This window comes from Hyposmocoma kahamanoa, unplaced genomic scaffold (genome assembly GCF_003589595.1).
Source record: "Hyposmocoma kahamanoa isolate Upper Pololo Valley unplaced genomic scaffold, ASM358959v1 88, whole genome shotgun sequence".
In the NCBI taxonomy this organism is placed as follows: Eukaryota; Metazoa; Arthropoda; class Insecta; order Lepidoptera; family Cosmopterigidae; genus Hyposmocoma; species Hyposmocoma kahamanoa.
Genome location: NW_020654466.1, coordinates 3574725 through 3594341, shown reverse-complemented (window position 1 = coordinate 3594341; position 19617 = coordinate 3574725). Strand labels below are relative to the sequence as shown.

At 35.6% G+C, this 19617-nt stretch overlaps 1 protein-coding gene across 1 annotated transcript; it reads left to right on the top strand.

Moving 5' to 3' along the window:
• The first annotated feature begins 468 nt into the window (after positions 1-468).
• Positions 469-18677, top strand: LOC113235709 (calpain-7-like). The gene is made up of 12 exons (XM_026471569.1): positions 469-679; positions 2797-2936; positions 3581-3707; positions 4153-4481; positions 6102-6278; positions 7199-7345; positions 9215-9442; positions 11870-12114; positions 13571-13773; positions 15730-15935; positions 16875-17107; positions 18272-18677. Exons 1-12 carry the CDS (start codon positions 469-471, stop codon positions 18414-18416), a joined length of 2391 nt encoding a protein of 796 aa, XP_026327354.1. The 3' UTR covers positions 18417-18677.
• The last annotated feature ends 940 nt before the right edge of the window (positions 18678-19617 follow it).

Sequence of the window (19617 nt, the reverse complement as noted above, 5' to 3'; positions counted from 1 at the left end):
AGTTCGTCGAATCAGACTGGTCGTGAGGTTTGATGCCAGCGAGCAGTCGTTCAAAGGGGGATTTATGAGTTTGGTTAAAGTATCACGGATCAGATCGCCGACGATAGAAAGAAGTGTTTTGAATGTTCCAAATGTTACATAACGTAAATGAAAAGTTTTGAAATATTTATTCGTATCGATAAAATGAAATAAAATCCATTCATCTCTAATATTGACATTTGAAATATTACTGAACGAATATAGAAGATGTTCAATTTTTTGTCTGCATCGCCGTCACGTAGCGCAATTGTTTGTATCAAAGTTATGGAAATGGTGTCTGTCTACTAATTATGTATATTTAATGAATTTTAATGCGTAGCATTTTTGAACTAAAAGGAAAGTGTCATGTCAACCAAAAAATCTTGAAATTGCATATTTTTTGGCAATTTTGTGAATTTTGCGATGTTTTTGTAAGTGAAATAAAAGAAAATGGGTGATCTTGTGAATGCTACAGAAGCAGCGTCTCTTGCTGTGAGATTTGATCAGTTGAAGCAAATAGACAAAGCTGTAGAATGCTATAGAACTGCTGCCAGGTTGTTGGACCGGATTCGGGATAGGTTTCCTGCCGAAAAGCAGGCTGAAGTAAAGCGAAAAGTTGAAGAATATCTGAAGAGAGCCAATGCCTTACAGGAGCAAAAAGGTGGGCGAGATATTTTTTACATAAACTTATCAATTTGCAAAATAATCTGAACCTAGATTCGTTAGGTGATGACTCATTTCTCAAACAATAACGAGAACACCAATGAAGTCATTGTGCTTAACTTTTTGATGTCCTAAATAGACTGATCATTATTGTATCTATATCTGTGTGCCATATTATTAATAGGCAACTAGGGATGTGGTGGTGTCATAAAATTCAAAATAAGTAACAATGAAAATAAATAAAAGTCTTAGAGTGTTTGTGCACTACGTCTGATTCGTATTAGTTCTGAATCCAAGAAATGATGGTCTGAAACATTACAGGGATCATTATATCTCTAGATGTACAAGTGATTTTTGTAATTTCTCAGATTCGAATTGGACTTAGTGCACAAGCAACATCCAAAGTGGGTCCGAGTTTTCTAGATTTGTATAGCCTCAGATTCGGAACAAATACGAATTGGATGCAGTGCGCAAATGCCCTTAGGATTAGTGGTATATTTTTTATTTGTGCATGGTAGTAATTACAGCAAAGCTCACATTATAAATATCTAGATTGAAAACAAACAAAAATTTCATGATTATTTTTCTATTTAAATGAAGACTTTATTTTGTTGCATTTTGTGAGGAAAGTGTTATTATTAAAATTGCAATTTGGAAAGTCGGCTTTCAGCTATTATTATATTTTTTTTCTGTTCAGCCAAATACCTAATTTTGAATTATTATTCGGTCAAATACTAAACACCAGGAAAACAGGAGGTGGTTTTTCCTACTTATTATTAGGAGAAAAACCACAGTAAATTATCCTGTAATATCGAGTTCTTAGGTTTTCGCGATTGTTACACATAGGAAATTCAGAATTTCAGAATTTCTTATCCTGTAATTTTAAATAATGCTGAATATACGTTATTAGTTTGCAAAAGTGCAATTTGTCACATATTTCTCTAAAAGATCAAAGGAAATGTAGCATAACTAAATTATAGGAAATGAAACTATTTTTTACAGCTGATTGAGGTGGTATAGTCATCAACCAGTCATCTCTAATATGAATGTTCTATTTCCTATGCGCAACAATTGCGGAAACCTAAGCACTAGATATAACTAAATCATTTTTTAAGAGATCAAATAATGTCGTTAAATGAGAACTACCTACTGATTATTTGCAAATTAAAATGAAATAAGCATTTGAAAAGTTAATCAAATGAAAGTGAAATTACTTTCTTCATTAACATGTCATAAGTTTAAATTGTAAAGTTTAAAATTAAACTACTATTATTTATCGACTTTTTAGTCGTAGCGCCATCTATGAGAAATCTACTACAGATTTATCACCCAGTTAGTACCTTTGCAGCTACCACCGACCGGATCGAAGGAATTTTTTCTGAGTGTTTTTTCTAAGTGTTTGATCTTTGTATTAATAATTATAACAAACTAGTGAAGGATTTCACAAAAAATAATTGAATATCAATTCAATAAAAAATTTAATTACTATTATTTATTTTTAATTTCATTGTACAAATGCTGGCCTGAGGGCGCATTCCCATTATGTTGTAATGTTCTATTTATCTTTGAATGACTGTCTCTTTTAGCCTGTTCCCTTATGAAGACTGACTGTCGTGACTGTGTTGTGGAAATTTTATTCTTGTTAAACAACTGTCGTGTCTAGCTATTCCCACTGGATCGTGTCAATTTTTCGGCTCACGCGAGCCGCCTTGTTGTTTGCACGACAGAATCGTTTGATGCACAACCGAGGGCGAGGGGGACGAGAGGGAGAGTAGGGAGCACACATGCAGACAATGATAATTATAACAATGACAAAAATAGTAGCTGCGATTATCTGTCATCACGTTTTTATCGTGACGTTTTATTTATGGTTGGACAACTATGGTTCTAGCTCTTCCTATTGTCTTGACAGTCTGTTGTCGTAACGTCAAAAAAGTCGTGAACGATAGTTAATAGTGTTGTACTATATGTTAACGGCTTCATTTAAATATACCAATCACGGCATTTTAAACTGAACGACTATGTGTTGTCATGATATAATAGGAACGCGCTGAGGCCGAAAATATTATACCTTGTAATAATAGTTATTTTATATACTTGATTTGAATAACACAGGAGCTCAACAAGCAGAGAGTGAGCGTAGCATGCAACAATGCTACTTCCTTATGCAGCAAGCTCTTGATGCTGATGAAGCTGACCTTAAGGACTTGGCTTTACAGCTTTACACACAGGCTGTGGAGCTTGCCGTTAGTGTTGTAAGTATATTATATACAAACAATACCAATTACTCTTTACTGCACTTAAATAGAAAGGTCGTGTTATATTTTTGAGCCTGATGGAATCCCTAAGAGTCACTGGCGTAACTCTAGACGAATTTGACCAGAATACAATTGATTAGATGAGCTTTGATTGATTCGTGAAGCTGATCTACATCGGATGCGTTAAAATTTGTAAAAATAAATAATAAAATTAAATATCCAATCTGCTGGTAAGGACTTCCAAACAGTTTCAAAAAGTTTTACTGAATTTTCTAATAAGCCGGCCACACAGCTTAAGTTTAGCTTTGTGTGTGTTGGAGAAAAAAGAAATAATAATAAGAATAATACACACTCATAGTCCCGCAGTATCTATTCATACTAGATTTACAGGCGACGACGGAGACTCCTTAATGACGCATGTCGTCAGTGTTGTTGTAATTTTTTTTTATCCACCATTGGACAAAGGCTTCAAAATCTTAAAATTGATTGTAATACCAATGTTACAGTTAAGTTACTCAATTTAGGATTCTGTATGAGCTCATAATGAAATTGTGAACAGAATAAAATTAAAAGGAATTTATACTTATCCTCTTTAGTGAACTTGTGAAGCACTCAAATTATTTAAAATATTTTTTTTTTAGAATGTAAGTGATCCAGATATAAAAGCAAAAATAAATGCTGTGGCCAAACAGGCTTTGGACAGAGGAGAAGAGTTGAAAGGTATCAATAAAATTGGTGCTTTGTCCATCCATGATACTAGGAAACCTGGTAATTTTTATTGAATTATTATTGAAACATGTGGCGGTATGGCGAAGTCGCTGGTTCATATCCAGCCATAAAACATATTTGTTAAACTATTATTCTCCATTATTACTAATATTTAAAAATATTATCCATCTTCAACATTACTTTAACTTTGCATATAATATGATGAATGTAGTAGGATTTTTGCCTCAATAATTAACTATGAAAAATTCGCCATCATAAAAATTTAACTACATACAAAACGTAGCAAGCCTGTTTTGTGAATTTGGACATGTTTTGTGGACTTGATTTTTTGTCTTTGTTTGTTCTTCTCCCTGAGTCGCCCTTAGATTCAGTAAAATTAAAGCGCCATTTATTTCATGGTTGTATGGTCTTCCTTTCGGCCATTCAATAAATATCTTTTGCAAGTTTTTTTTTTTTGCAAAACGTAAGCAATATAATTTTACAGGAGTAACACCAAACCGCACAATATTACAACACCAACAAAGTGTAACAAGTCAATTAAAAGTGAGTGGCAAACACACTTACACCGAGGAAGAAAAAGATGTGTTGCGTAAAACATCCAATATTAATAACAATTGCTTCCTTCCATTTATGGACGTGGATTACTCGGAAAAATTTCAATTTGCTATACCATTTGAAGATAGAGCTAGTGAATTGAAACTGTCTTCTAAACAAGCTAGTGAATTTAGCAGTTGGGTGCGACCGCATGAGATTTGCAGCGACCCGAAAATGATTGTTGGAGACTGCGTCGATTGTTTCAGTATAAAACAGACGGTAAGTTTGATTTTATTTATTAACTGTTTGAGACATCCATTGCGATTCTTTGATTTATATTTTTTTTACATACTTGGTTTATTTTACTGTCACATCAAAAGTTCCAATATAAAGGACAGAGAGTATCTTTTTGCGCTGATATAATATATAATAATAATAATCTTTATTGAGTCTATACGATTGCATGCTATTTTAAAATTACATGACATTATTACACAAGGAACATATTAAGATCAGCTTGAACTTTAGCGTCCGTACTAATTTTAAATAAAACTGTATGACAGACACCAAGTCTTCCTCCGAATTTAGTTAGAAACATTTATTTATTTAATAGTTTATTGTACAGGAAAAATACAACAAGTCACAAAGAATACAAGCGAAATTAAAAACAAAAGGTTCTGCTTATTTCTAATAGAAATTTCTTCCTGCAGACCTAAATACAGGACACTATAACTAAAAGAACGGGCACATGTGCACAACAAAACAAGGAAAAAATAATATAAAAATAATATAATAATATTAAATTGTTATAAATTATATAAATACTTAGATATATACATATTTTATAATATGATACCTAAGATATGGATGGAATTGTAGATAAATAATGCTCTTTAACTCTCACTTTAAAAATAGCTAACGATTTACTTTCGTGAATAATAATGGGAAGTGCATTCCAAAGTCTGACCGCATGAACAGTGAAGGAGTGAGAATAGAAACCGGAATTGAAGCATGGAAAAGATAACTGGAACCTAACAATTTAAAAATAATTATGGTGGTGCTAGGATTACATTTTGATATCAATGTGATTAATTTGAGTAGACGATTATTTATATTAAATTCTAGAGCATGGCGGGAATAAGTGCTCACCCCTCGTCAACCCTCTTTATATCCCTCTTTTTAGTACCAGTAAGTAGAGCTCATTGTGAAAGAGTTCGTCCAGGGAAGTACTACCTACCGCCAGGCAGTAATGTGAGCATTACTGCGTTCTGGTTTGTAAGGGTAAGGGTGCTGGTGAAATTACAAGCACATGGGACTTGTCAACTTATCTCTCAGGGCACATTTATACGACACAAATTTATGAATACGCGCTCACGCTGCACGGCCGCCGCGCAGCGACCGCGTGCGTCTAACTGTCATGGCAAAATACGCTCTATTTATTTAGCTTTTACGTTTTAACTTAAATGAGCGCCCCGGGCACGCGGACGAATCTGGCTTGAATTTGGTATACGCCGGCGAGCGCGCGGTTGTCTTACTCAGAGGAATTTAAATGTTGTTGCCTAGTAAATAGAACTCAGATTCGCCATTAATGTACTTGAAGGCGTGGTAACTGGGCGGTCGCGAAAACTTTCTCCTTATGTAACTGGGCGCTCAGGGCGACGGGCGCAGTGACAGTGCCTCTAAGAATTTTGCGACTTAAAGCTCTGAGTGGCACTCCAACTGTTATGAACAGGCGTGCCGCTTACCACCAGGCGCACTACTTGTAAGTCCCGTAATTTGGTATTGTAAAAAAAATATCGGAACTAAATAATAAATATGCTGATTTTTTTTAAGAAACCTATTTCCAATTCGCTTAGTATGTTATTATTTCAGTTAATCATTGGGTTCTCTATTTTTCAGATAGTATCAGACTGTTCTTTCGTAGCTTCTCTGGCGGTGAGCGCGATTTACGAACGGCGGTTCAAAAAGAAGATCATAACGTCCATTATTTATCCAAAAAATCGGAACAAGGACCCAGTGTATAATCCTTTCGGGAAATATATGGTGAAGTTGCATTTGAATGGAGTAAGGAGAAAGGTAACGTATTCGTAGGAAATGAAACTATTTTTCAGGATTTAAATCGCGTATATTTGTTTTTTCAAACAAACCGACCATGTCAACCGTGACCATGGCACCTGTAAAGGGCCCGAAACGTCGGTTTGTTTGAAAAAACAAACGTATTCGTGTTTAATTTATTTGTAATACATACAAACATTTAAATGCAATACAATCCAAATAATAAAATACAAACAAACATAGTCAAACATCCTGATATTCAATAAACTTTGCAATCTGTAGTCAGCTGCTGGTAGCTGTAAAGGTGCCTGCCTGAGTGAAGAAATAGATTTCTCACAGATGGCGCTACTGCAAAAAGGTCGTTAAAAAACAAAGCAAAGATCTGCTACAATACAAACATAGAAAAATTCCTAAGGTGCGCTAGTTCGTTCCGTGTCTTGGTTGGCATAGCGTCTCGACACGGTTTCGGGATTTTTTCTAAGTTTTCGATCTTTGTATTAATAATTGTAACAAACTAGTGGAGTAATTTCACAAAAAATAATTGACTATTATGGTGGTGAAACATTCTACAATTAAATAATCTTCATTATTTATTTGTGTACTAGGATTCTCACCAAACCGACACACAACACTCACGACATCCATCCATTTATACGTGATTCAGTCCCGAATTAAAAATCAAATAATATTGAATACACTCCCGGACACATATTTCGAGCCACCTGGCATCAATATTAAATGCCCTAAAGATTAAACAATGTTCGATTGATCAAGAACTATCCTACGCAATTTTGAAACTAGTATATTAAAAGTCTTTGTCCTTTTTCTTCGATGATATATACTATTTTTGTATTCTAGCCCTTTAAGGCAAAAACGCGAGGTGGTTCGAATTATGTGTCCGGGAGTATATAATGCTTTATATTTAAATTTTATTTTTGCAGGTGATCATAGACGATAGGTTGCCCTACAGCCGATATGGGCGCCTGCTTTGCTCATACTCAAGCAATAAGAATGAATTCTGGGTTTCACTATTGGAGAAAGCGTATATGAAAGTTATGGGCGGATATGATTTCCCTGGATCTAACAGTGTAAGTGTGTCTTTTTTTGTAACTTGGCTGTCACACTGCCGTTCGTCTAGAAGTAGTAGCTATAGAACTTCTTGTGAAAGAGTTCGTCCAAGGCAGTAATTAATTATAACAAACTAGTGGAGTAATTTCACAATAAATAATTGAATATCCATTCAATAAAAATTTAATTAACAAATGAATTTGTTTTATGAGCTTTAGTCGGTAGATGTATTAATTTAAATGAATGATGTTGGTTTTTGACTTAAGTGCTTTTGTCCGCCGACCCTAGAATTTGTTGTTACAAAAAATAAATGTGATATAATGTAGGCCCCGGGCGTCTTGTAGTCGCTCGTTAATGTATTGAATAGGCCATAATTGAGTGTAGTTACGTAGAAATGATTCATTTGACCAATACATCAACGATTTATGAAGTGTAGGTGGCTGTCTACCACGCTTATTAACGAGGAATTACGGTCACCTTTCCGTCCAGACTTTTTAGTAACAACATACACGGCAAAAGAGACGGGTTGCGCAATTTTTGTCGTAATCCGAGTTTTATTCAGTTTTATTGTATGCTGTAAATAGCTAAGTATGAGGAACAATTACTATGAAACGACACCTCCTCAATGAAAACTCCATTTTTGGACCTGTTCTGTTTTTATTTTGTTTTTTTTTTATTCACAAAATTCGTTTGGTTTTTTTTTCGAATTTGATTTTTTGTTTCTTAATTTTTTTTTTCACAGAATAATAAATATAATTTTGGTAAATAAATACGAAAATAACAAAAAATTTCCAAAAAATGAAGTTGGCATAGTTTGCATTGTAGGTACCGAAATATATATGTATGTAATTTTCATGTTTATAAGCCTCATTTACTGTGAATAAGTAAATCATTATTTATATTCGACGCTTTATTACATTGCGTCACATGGCCGGCAAGTAGGCAATTACAAACAGAGGGACATTCAAATGCCGAGACAAAAGCTAGGTCCTTAATGACTCGAATGTTTGTAATTGCAGTTCCGCGTGTGTGGCATATAAAGTTTTACATCACACACTAGTAAGTTGAACAATGGAAAATTAGACTTAATAACTTATAGTTTATTCAAATGATATTTAAAAGCTTTAAGTATCTCACAATTAAATTTTATATAAAGAAAATAAAGAAAAATTTTGCATTAAAACCTATTTTGGTTTATATTTTTTGTGATACATCTGACTAGATAGAGTACGCTAAATTCAATACTTAGAATGCATTTGTCAGGAATGTGCAAATTGTGCTAACGTTTCTTTTCCCTCAAAAGACGGGGTAAGAGCCTAGATGAACAGTTATCGTATGCTTATACAAGCAATGTACCTATTATAACTCGTGTTCTCACAGTTTTACAACTCGCTGCTTTTCAAGAATAGTGGCACAACCCAAATTGTTTCCTTTTTTGACTTAGTACTGAAATTTGTTCAGAATATGCTAAATTTTTATTGTGAATGGGACACAGAACTTTTAATTTGTTAAAATAATCACATGGCAACCTTGAGCTGGTACTCTACGATATGTCAAATTTGGGCGGATTTTTTAAACCATCTTCCTAATGAAATATATGCTTTTGAGATAGGCCACTATTTTAGAAAGCCATCGATCGTCATTGTTTTTTGCCGTCTTTTGAATTTGGAGTATCGTAGCGACATCTCTTTTAAATCGTTTAAACTAATCTGTTTGTCTGTTTTATCGACTGAGAGACTATAGCGCTAAACTCTTTAGATTATGTGGTAAGGTTTCAAATTCCTCTTCCCTCGGTGTTTCTCTGACCCACTTGAACCTAGTACAGTATTTGTAATGCAAATACTACCCAGCCCTGCTCATTCCTACATATGTAATTGTTTAATTTACAGAATATAGATCTCCACGCGTTAACGGGCTGGATCCCAGAGAGGTGCGCTATCCGTAATGACGATACAGATTTCAACGCAACCGCCCTGTTCGACATCATTCAGAAGCGACTCGATCGGGGTGACGTACTAGTGACAGTTGCGACGGGACCTCTGTCAGACGCCGACGCGGAACGTACAGGATTGGTGGCAACGCATGCCTATGCTGTACTCGACGTCACTTCCGTTGATGTGAGTACGGCGTCAAACGACTTAGGGGGTCACTACATTTATGCGTAATCGACTTGAGCCTGTCAGAACAAGCTCTAATGTTTATGCAAATGATGAAAATGTGTTAAGAGCCACAAATGGCTTTAGTTTTTTTTTTTTTTTTTTTTTTAATAATAATATATTTATTCAAAGAAAGAAAGAAACAGTAACAAGATAATAACAAAGACAGAAAAACTTAAATAACATTGTTTCAAACTTATAGGTTGCTATTTTCCCTGACTCTCAAAATAGGGTGAACCTGTGACATGAGAGCCAGTATTCCTACGTGTATACAAATAAACCTCGCACTGAATACTTCACATTAGTATTTAAGTTATTAACAAAACTGTAGGTTAGAATGTGCGTGTATGTATGTGTGTAAATTTTGCGTTGTGTATAAAATATATATATATATATATAAATGTATATAAGTAATCCATTAATATTTATATACTCGTAATTGTATAAACTTATGTATACTATGTACATTGACTTACAAATAAATGGACGACGGGTCTAATACAAAAACCACGAAAAAAATGTCCCAAGTCAACCTATTCGAAATTTAAATTGTTATGTCATCGCAGTATCGCGCTGTCCGTAGAACAAATGAAGACTAAAGCGGAGTGTCGCGCTCTGTATACGATTTTAGCGCCTTACAAGTGCGGACACTTTTTAGCGCGGACCCGACGTCCATATAATTGTAAGTCAATGACTATGTATATAATTATATTGTATTTCCCATATTAAATATCAATAAGACACAAGCAATTACTTAAAGTAGTTCACGGCTTACCAATTCCTCCGTCAGATCGTAATCTAAATCTAGCAACCTTGAGGTAAGTTCCTTTTTAAGTTCGTTGATACCGCATAACAGTGAAAGTGTTGAATTAATCACTTTGAAAAAAATATATAGTAAAATTGAGGATGTACACTGATTAGTATACGGTGTGAAAACAGGATTCCTAACAAATTTCACGATAAAAAAAAAACAAACTTAGCTCGAAATTTTACAACAAAACCGCCGTATTTAACATGTACTTTACATATACCAATGATTTTGTTTTATATCAACTGAACTAAATGGAACACGTATAGTATTAATATTTAACTGCCTCTGTGGCCGAACGGTTACCATGCCGGACTGCCACGCAGAGGTCCCAGGTTCGATTCCCGGGCCGGGAGAAATATTTGTATGGCCTACATTTATTTCTCTCGTGAGTTTGGGTGTAATTTGTGGTTGTCTATGTGTGTCCATGGCACCCGCGACACAGGGTTTCCCTAGTGCGGGGCTATGTTGAGTGTGTGCGTTATTATTATTATTATTATTATTAGTATACGATATATATTTTTCAAATGGCTGTATTTTTCGTTTGTTAAAAATTTGATTCTGAAATAAAGCCAGTGATATACCTGTCGCTCGAATGAAAATGAAACAAAATGAACCATATTAGTCATTGACTTACAAATAAATGGACGACGGGTCTAATACAAAAACCACGAAAAAAAGTGTCCCAAGTCAACCTATTTAAACGTAGTGACATCTAAAGGAATGTGAAAAAGCTAAAACGTTGAATTTAAATTGTAATGTCATCGCAGTACTGTCTAATTTTGCTTGCTTCGCTGTCAGTCGAACAAACGAAGACTAAAGCGTGAATGACGCTCTGTATACGATTTTAACGCCCTATAAATTCGGGCACATTTTAGCGCGGACCCGACGTCCATATAATTGTAAGTCAATGGTATTAGTACGGGAAAAAATTTAATTCGAACTGAGGGTAGTATGGACTCGTAATATCACGTGAAAGATAGTACGAAAATCAAGCTGACCAATCACAGCTCAGTGTTTTGACGATTGCATATTGCGCTATTGTCGGTGTGGTAAACGACATTCTGTTATTTTCAAAGCTTATTTATTTACTACAAACTGTGTCTTTTGTCTTTTTCTTTATTAAAAATAATTTTTAGCTTCACTTTGCCACGTTTCTCTCACTCACTTGTTTTCTCACTTATTGTTTTACCTACCTGATTTGTAATCATCATATCGTAGAAGGTAGCCTACCGTAGTTGCCACCAATAAAATTAATAGATGGTATTTAACTATTTAATAAGTTAGCAAATTACTAACTTACCCATTTATAATACCTGCATAAGAAGAATAAGAAAGAAACTCTATGACTTGCTCTTTGTATACTTACAAATGTACAAACTTTGTATATTTGTTTACATTTATAACACTTATTTAAAAATATCCCACCACCTGACCACGCTACTAACTGTGGAAAATGTTATAAACAAATAACTATTAACTTGTCATACAAAATCAAATTTAACAGTATTGGATGGCGATCCTACCAATTAAACCTTGTTAGAGTAAGAGATCTATAAAATTTCGTTTTCCTATTTCAGGGCGTGAAACTTTTAAAACTAAAGAACCCCTGGTCCCATTTAAGGTGGCGGGGCAATTATTCAGAACTGGACACAATACATTGGACCAATGATCTCCGAGGACGGTTGAACTATGACCCCGATAGTGCAGCGCAGTATGATAATGGAGTGTTCTGGATTGACTATGCGAGCATTTTGAAGTTCTTTGACGTATTCTATCTTAATTGGGACCCAGATATTTTTAGTTTCACGTCCTGCATTCATCAGTAAGTGAGCTTTTAAGGTACTTTTATGTTGAAGTTTTACCTCAAATCAACCGCATAATAAGAAAATGTTGAATCAATCACGTTGGAAAAAATATATAGTAGAATTAAGGATATGCACTGATTAGTATTCGGTGTAAAATCACGATTCCTAAACATTTTGACGATAAAAAAAAACACAAACTTACCTCGAAATTTTACAAGAAAACTGCTGTATTCAGTAGGGTAAGGGTCCGAAATAACGTCGTTCGAATTTTCATTACACCGAAAACCGAATTATAACGAAACAGTTGTTATTTCAGGATATATTGAATGTTTATCGCAAAGACACGATAAGGTTCGGTTAGGTTAGATTAAGTTAGGTTTAAAAGAAAAAACATTTTCCTCTCGAAATTACTTTCGAGGTTATGAAAATTCTAGCAATGGTTATTTCTGGAAAATGTCATTTCGGACTACTGATAGGTAACCATTCAGTGGGTATATCAACTGAACTAAATAGAACAGGAATGCTATACATATTTTTGAAATGACTTTTATTTATTTCCTAAAAAAATAAATTCTGAAATAAAGCCAGTTTAATTTTTTTATCGATATCAGAATGTAAATGAATCGTACAGTACGGGAAAAATTTGATTTCGAACTGAGGTAGTATCAACTCTTAAGTGCTAGGAGTTGCATTTATACAGCGTGGCGACTTTAAGACAGTAGTTGGAAAGTAATTAGGAAGGAGTTGACATAGCTACAGAAAAAATCTTATTCGATTGTATTTGATAATTTTGTTTTTTGGTATTCAAGTTGCCATGATGAAGGAACTCGTGATTTATTTAAAATTTTAACCTCATCATATAAATTTTATATTTTATTCGCAAATAATAACAGTACAGTACTGCCTGTGCCGGTATATTGGTTTTAAATTGTAAGACACGCCCACGCCGCTAATGAGCTTTTCGGGCTACCTTCGGCGTGGTTATACCGTAAAATTTACAACACTAGTTAGTAACAATGAATTAGAAGACACCCCGCGTTCGGTGTGTTCAGGATAATCGAACTTACTCGATCAAAACTTAAAATGTCGATTCTTGAAAAAAAAAGCGTAATTTACAACAAAACTTACTGACATTGTAAATGTAAATTCATGAAAGAAGCGTAATTTACACAAACAAAACTTAAATTATTAAAGTCAATCAATTTTTAAAAAAACGTAATTTACACAAACAGAATTTACATTTTCAATGTCGATCCTTGTAAAGTGTAATTTACGCAAATAACACTTAAATTATTAATGTCAATTCTTGAAAAAACTTAATTTACACAAACATAATTTACATTATTAAAGTCAATTCTTGTAAAAGTATAATTTACACAAATAAAACTTGTTTTATAATCTAAAAACGTACATTATTAATGTAAATTCTTGAAAATAGTGTAACGTAACTAAACTATAGGTAATTTTTTTTAGAAAATGGGACGCTGGCGTAGGTCCAGTTCGTGACGCATACAACATAGGAGAGAACCCCCAGTTCTCACTGCACGTGCAGGGCAAAGGTGCCGTTTGGCTTCTACTTACGAGACATATCACGCAGATCGAGGACTTCAGGGACAACCAGGAGTATATCACCTTGGTGGTGTATAAACACGGTGGACGGAGAGTGTATTATCCATGTAAGTTATAGAACGTAACTGGGCCTTCTTTTGTGTGATCGATTTTTATTTACATCATTATCATCATTCATCATTATTCAGCCATACGACGCCCACTGCTGGGCATAGGCCTCCAGCAACGATCTCCACGACGATCGGTCCTGCGCTGCCCGCATCCATCGGCTTCCCGCGACTTTTACCAGATCGTCGGTCCACCAGGTGGGGAGCCTACCCACTGAGCATCATCCGGTGCGCGGTCGCCATTGAAGAATCTTTCCGCCATCCGGTATCCGAGATGGATTCGACGAGAGATCTCTTTCTCAAAGTTGGACTTACCTAACTGGACTGTCTGCCCCAGGTATACGTAATGGTCAACAACTTCGAGTGTAATACTCCCAATTTTTACTGGAGCGGGTACAACATGGACATTCGACATGATCTTCGTCTTGTCCATGTTCATCTTAAGACCCACTCTTTGGGAAACACTACTGAGATCTTCGAGCATTGTGTTCAGGTCTCCCAAGGTCTCAGCCATAAGAACTATATCATCGGTAAATCGTAGGTGTGTCAGATACTCGACATTGATGTTGATGCAAAGTCCTTTCCAGTCCAGAAGCTTGAAAATATCCTCCAACGCAGCAGTGAACAGTTTCGGATGTATCACATCTCCCTGTCTCACGCCTCGTTGCAGTTGGATAGGATTAGAGCTCTGATCCTGTGATCGGACTGACATAGTGGCGTTTTTGTATAAGTACCTTAACACCTCGATATTCATGATAACTCTCGAAAACAACTTATAGATATGGCTCAGAAGCGAGATTGGCCGATAGTTCTTCAACGAGTGTTTTATCATCCTCTTTGAAGAACAGGACGACCTCGCTTCTGCCCCATGCCTTCGGCGTTTGACCTTCGACGATAACAGAATTGAAAAGCTTCTGGAGGACTTTAAGTATCGGCTTGCCGCCCGCTCTCGGAAGTTCTGTTGTGATTCTATCATCGTCCGCTGCGTTGTTGTTCTTACGTTGTTTGAGAGCCACACTAATCCGGATAGACGTCCGGGATATTTTCGGTATAACGTCGGGTAAGCTTGGCTCTGGGGTCTTTGGCCTCGCTTTCAACAGGTGTTTTCATGGAGTATAGCTGTCGATAAAAAACTCTTTATCTCCCTCAGGATTTCAGACTTAGACGAAATGATACTATCTTCATCAGTTTTCAGCTTCGTCAGTTGGCTTTGCCCAATAGACAGATCTCTCGCTACCACCTTGGAGCCTTTGTTCCGCTCAGTGGCCTCTTTAATACGCTCTGTATTAAATTGGCGTATGTCGGTAGTCAAAGATTTCGAAATCTGCCTATTTAGCCCCCTGTAGTGACTTGCATCCTCTGCGGTTCTGTAGCCTCCATTGTATTTACATAAAAAAAGAAATTCTAGTGTCGTAATTCCTTTTTTCTATATGCAATACAATAATAAGGGAATCTTTTAATTTTTGCTTTTGCTGTCACTATCTTGAGTTGATCGGAAGAGATCACTTTCAGAGCTACGATGGGCGGCTTTCAATATCCCTTTTAAAATCAAGCAATATAGTATGAGTACTTCCACCCTTTTTGGATGGGATTTTTGCCCCATTTGTCGCCAGTGGGAACAAAGCCAGTGGATTCGATCCGAATGGCCGGATTCGAGCCGGCGTCTTCTAGCAAACCGTGTCAGACGCTATGCCAACTAAGCTACGGGATAAACCAGTGGACCTCTCGAATTTTTTTTGTGCTTGTTCTCGAATCTTTCGTATTTGGTTTTTTCAACGACTTTTTAGCCTTAGCTCCATCTATCATAAAGCATTTCGTCAACCTGTTAACTTTACAGCCAGAGATGTCGCTATTAATTGTACTTAATATTATTTCATATTAAATAAATTATAATTCATATTATTGTTATACCCTGTTTGTAAGGTTATCTACCAGTCAACACAACTTTGGTTTCAGACGACCCCCCACCTTATATCGACGGGATCCGGATAAACAGTCCCCACTATTTATGCAAAGTTATAGTCGGAGAAAACAGCGCCGATCGTTACACCCTAGTCGTGTCTCAGTATGAGAAAACTCGCACTATCTACTACACGCTACGGGCATACGCCACTTGTCAATTTTCGTTGGCTAAGATTGAACCTTATCGATATACTAAATCAGTAAGTATCCTAACAATTTGCTTGGATCCTATACAGAATATTCTTGGTTGTATTGTGGAAACAAAGCAACCATCACACGTTGAGAAATGGCATCGAGTATGTAAAGAAATAGAGGCGAAATGTCATTTGTTTGAAAACTATTCTGCCAAATCATTACTGTGACAACTGCGCTTCGATTGGCCAGCCCGAATTCGAAACAGTTCACGGGTGTCGTCAATTGTTTCACTTTAAATAGTCCAGTTTAACTTGATCTTTGCTATATTGGACGAAAATTGCAAAATTAATATTTAATATATCGAGTTCTTAGGTTTTCGCCATTGTTACACATAGGAAATTAAACTATTTTTCTGGATTTAAATCCCGTATATTTGTTTTTTCAAACAAACCAACGTTTCGGGCCCTTTACAGGTCCCATGGTCACGGTTGACTGACCTGTAAAGGGCTTGAAAGGGAACCCGACAGGGAAGTACTGCCACCTTACCTATTTCTGCCGCCAAGCAGTAGGTAATATGAACAGTGCTGCGTTTCAGCAAGGGTACTGGGGCTTGTCAATTTATATCTCAGGGTGACGAGTGAAGTAGCAGTGCCCCCCAGATCTTTGCGATTTAAAGCTCTGAGTGGCACTGCAACAATTATGGAAAGGCGTGTAGCTTACTACTACGCGCACAACTGTTGAACAAAAATTTTCGATTATCATAACTTTTATAGTTATAGCCCCGTACTAGGGAAACCCTGTGTCGCGGGTGCCACGGACTCACATACATAGACAACCACAAATTACATCCAAACTCTTCAGATAAATAAATGTGGGCTATATAATATTTCTCTCGGCCCGGGAATCGAATCCTGGACCTTTGCGTGCAGACCAACATGGTGACCGTTCGACCACGGAGGCAGTTAAATTCATCTAACATCAGCAATATCGTTAACACCTTACAGATAAGCGGCGAATGGTCCGGCCTAACTGCCGGGGGTTGTGAGAATCACAGAGCGACTTACCCCAACAACCCCAAATACGTAATCACTGTACCGGATTCCCGCGTCCCCTGCCACGTCACTGTTCAGTTGAGGGGGCCTAAGGAGTACCAGATAGGAATCGACGCGAGGGTGGAAAGTTTGGACGATCCCAATCAGACGGCGCCATTTTTGAAAGAATCTTCTGGCCCTTATAGGTAAGTTTTTGACTTGAGAGTACCACAGCAAATTAATTCCGAGGCACTACCTGGAGCCTCTAGAACAGAACTGTGTTCAGGAAAGTTCATTTTCCAAATTGGTTCTAACCATGTAAGAAACAATGGAGGTGTCTTATTGTTATATACACCCACATTCTTAATTTGAAACAAACACTACAAAATCTTGATATTGATTGGTCGCAGTTCAAATTTAAAAAGAAATAACAAATTCTGGATTGTTAATATAGTTTAAACTTTACTCTGTTGGCATATCGTTTAAAGTTCAATACGTCAAGACCTATTATTACAAGTTACGACGTTTTGGTATTATATTGAAAAATATTTCGATAAACAGAAAATTGAAAATTTATTCAAATAAGACTCCGAGTCAGTTTGTTTGAAAAAACAAATACGATAGATAGTTTTAAATTCGGAAAAATAGTTTCATTTCCTTCCATATTCTCTTTGGGTTGTGACAAACACAAAGAAAAAAACCCTTTACGTATTATTTTAATTGAATGAATGAATGAATGAAATATTCTTTATTGCACATAAAATTACAATTAAAATACAATAGCTTAAGTATAATAGTAGTAGTAAGTCAATGTGCAACAGGCGGCCTTATTGCTATATACCAATTTCTTCCAGGCAACCTTAGGATAGACATTTCGGATATGCAAAAGGGGTGCAACCAAAGAATATCATCATAAGTACACTACGTAATAAGTAATAATAAAAATATATACATATCCAAAGATAGATATACATATATATATAAATAACAATAATATTATTAATACATACATAACAATAAATACACAATAATATTAAATGCTTATATACTTTTAATAGAAAAAGAAAAATGAAGTACAAATGTAGGAAATAAATGAAAGGATAGTAGAGGACAGACGAAATTTAGGAGTTGAGGAAGTGATCCTTGACACGTTGTTTGAAGGAATCAAGAGAAGGGGATCGATTCAGGGAGAGAATTCCACAATCTGATCGCAGAAATGGTAAAAGAGTTGGAATAAAAGTTAGAGGTATGAGAGGGCAAGTTAAGTAAGAGAGTATCAGAGGAGCGAAAGGGACTACAAAGTGTACAAGAGTGGAAAGTAAAGCGATCTTTAAGATAAGAAGGAATTTAATTGTATTTTTTCTTCACAGATCAGGCTTTGTAATACTCGAACTGAAGAACCTACCAGCCGGGCGTTATATCATTACAGTATCAACCTTCTACCCAGGAAAAGAAGGTCCATTTATGCTTGATTTTAAATCCACGTGCGAAATAACGTGCGAGGCTCGCAACTAGAGAGGGCTTGGGAGACGAGAGCGTATTCGATTATATTGACCAATAAGATATGAGACGACTTTCTTTGTCGACCCGCACTTAATGCACATTAAAATTCGAAAATATACAGGGTGTTAGGGAAAGTATCTGAAAGATGAGATAAGAGTGGTTGGACATAGTTTTTCTTTCTGTGGCAAATAAACAATCAAATTGTCTGTGAACACGATAAAAATAGACGCGAATATGTTACCCTAGTACTCGCTCTCAAAGTTGCCAGCTTCACACGCTTGTTACGTTTGTTGCACTGTGATATAAATAGATGTTATATTTTTTATTATTTTAAGTTTAACAATCACAAGTGTATATTATTACGTAAGTTGAATGAATTTAAAATTTTTACAATTTCGCTGATAAAATATATTTTGGAAATGTATTCATTTGTTTTATTTTTTCACATACATACCCCTTCGTAGACTGTAAATAAATCAAGGCGTACTTGAGATTGATATTGGGATGTTTATTATTATTTAAAAATTTCTGATTTTGAAGAATTCCCCTGATGCTGCCCAAAGAGCCGTTCATGGACTTGGTAGCATAATTTTGCGTTTTAGTTTATGCCTAGTTATCAATATATTTTTAGAAGCCGGGAATAAAGAAATTGTAAAACACTGTATTTTAGACTAGATGCAAGAACACAACACAATTGATTCAGTGTAGATTAGGTAACGTTCTTGTACGTAAGTTTCATTTTAAGCAAGATTGAATGTTTACCTACCTACAGTGTTGGTTATTTTATAGTACACAAACATTAAAGCTATAAAATACCTAATGAAACAATCAACTAAACAGTAATGACATAAAACAAAAAATTAAACACAATGTGACAAAAATATTTAGACAATATTTAAATGAGAGATAAAGAAAATTGCAAAGGAATGTTTTGACAAGAAACCTCTTGGCAACGTTAATGTTACGTCGTAGAGGGCTTAGACTATGGAAACTTTTTCCATCCTCTAAGGTAGAGGGAGATATTGATATTGAGAACAGTGTGACCATTTGTGGCAGATTTCTGCCATTTAGGCAGATTTAATTTTTATTCATTTTCATTGCTGCAGACATATCATGACAAGTTGTATTAAATATGGCAGAGTTTGGCAGATTTGGGAATATTTGGCAAGTTTTTTATTATTTTTGGGAACAAACTGAAAACTTATTGTTTTCT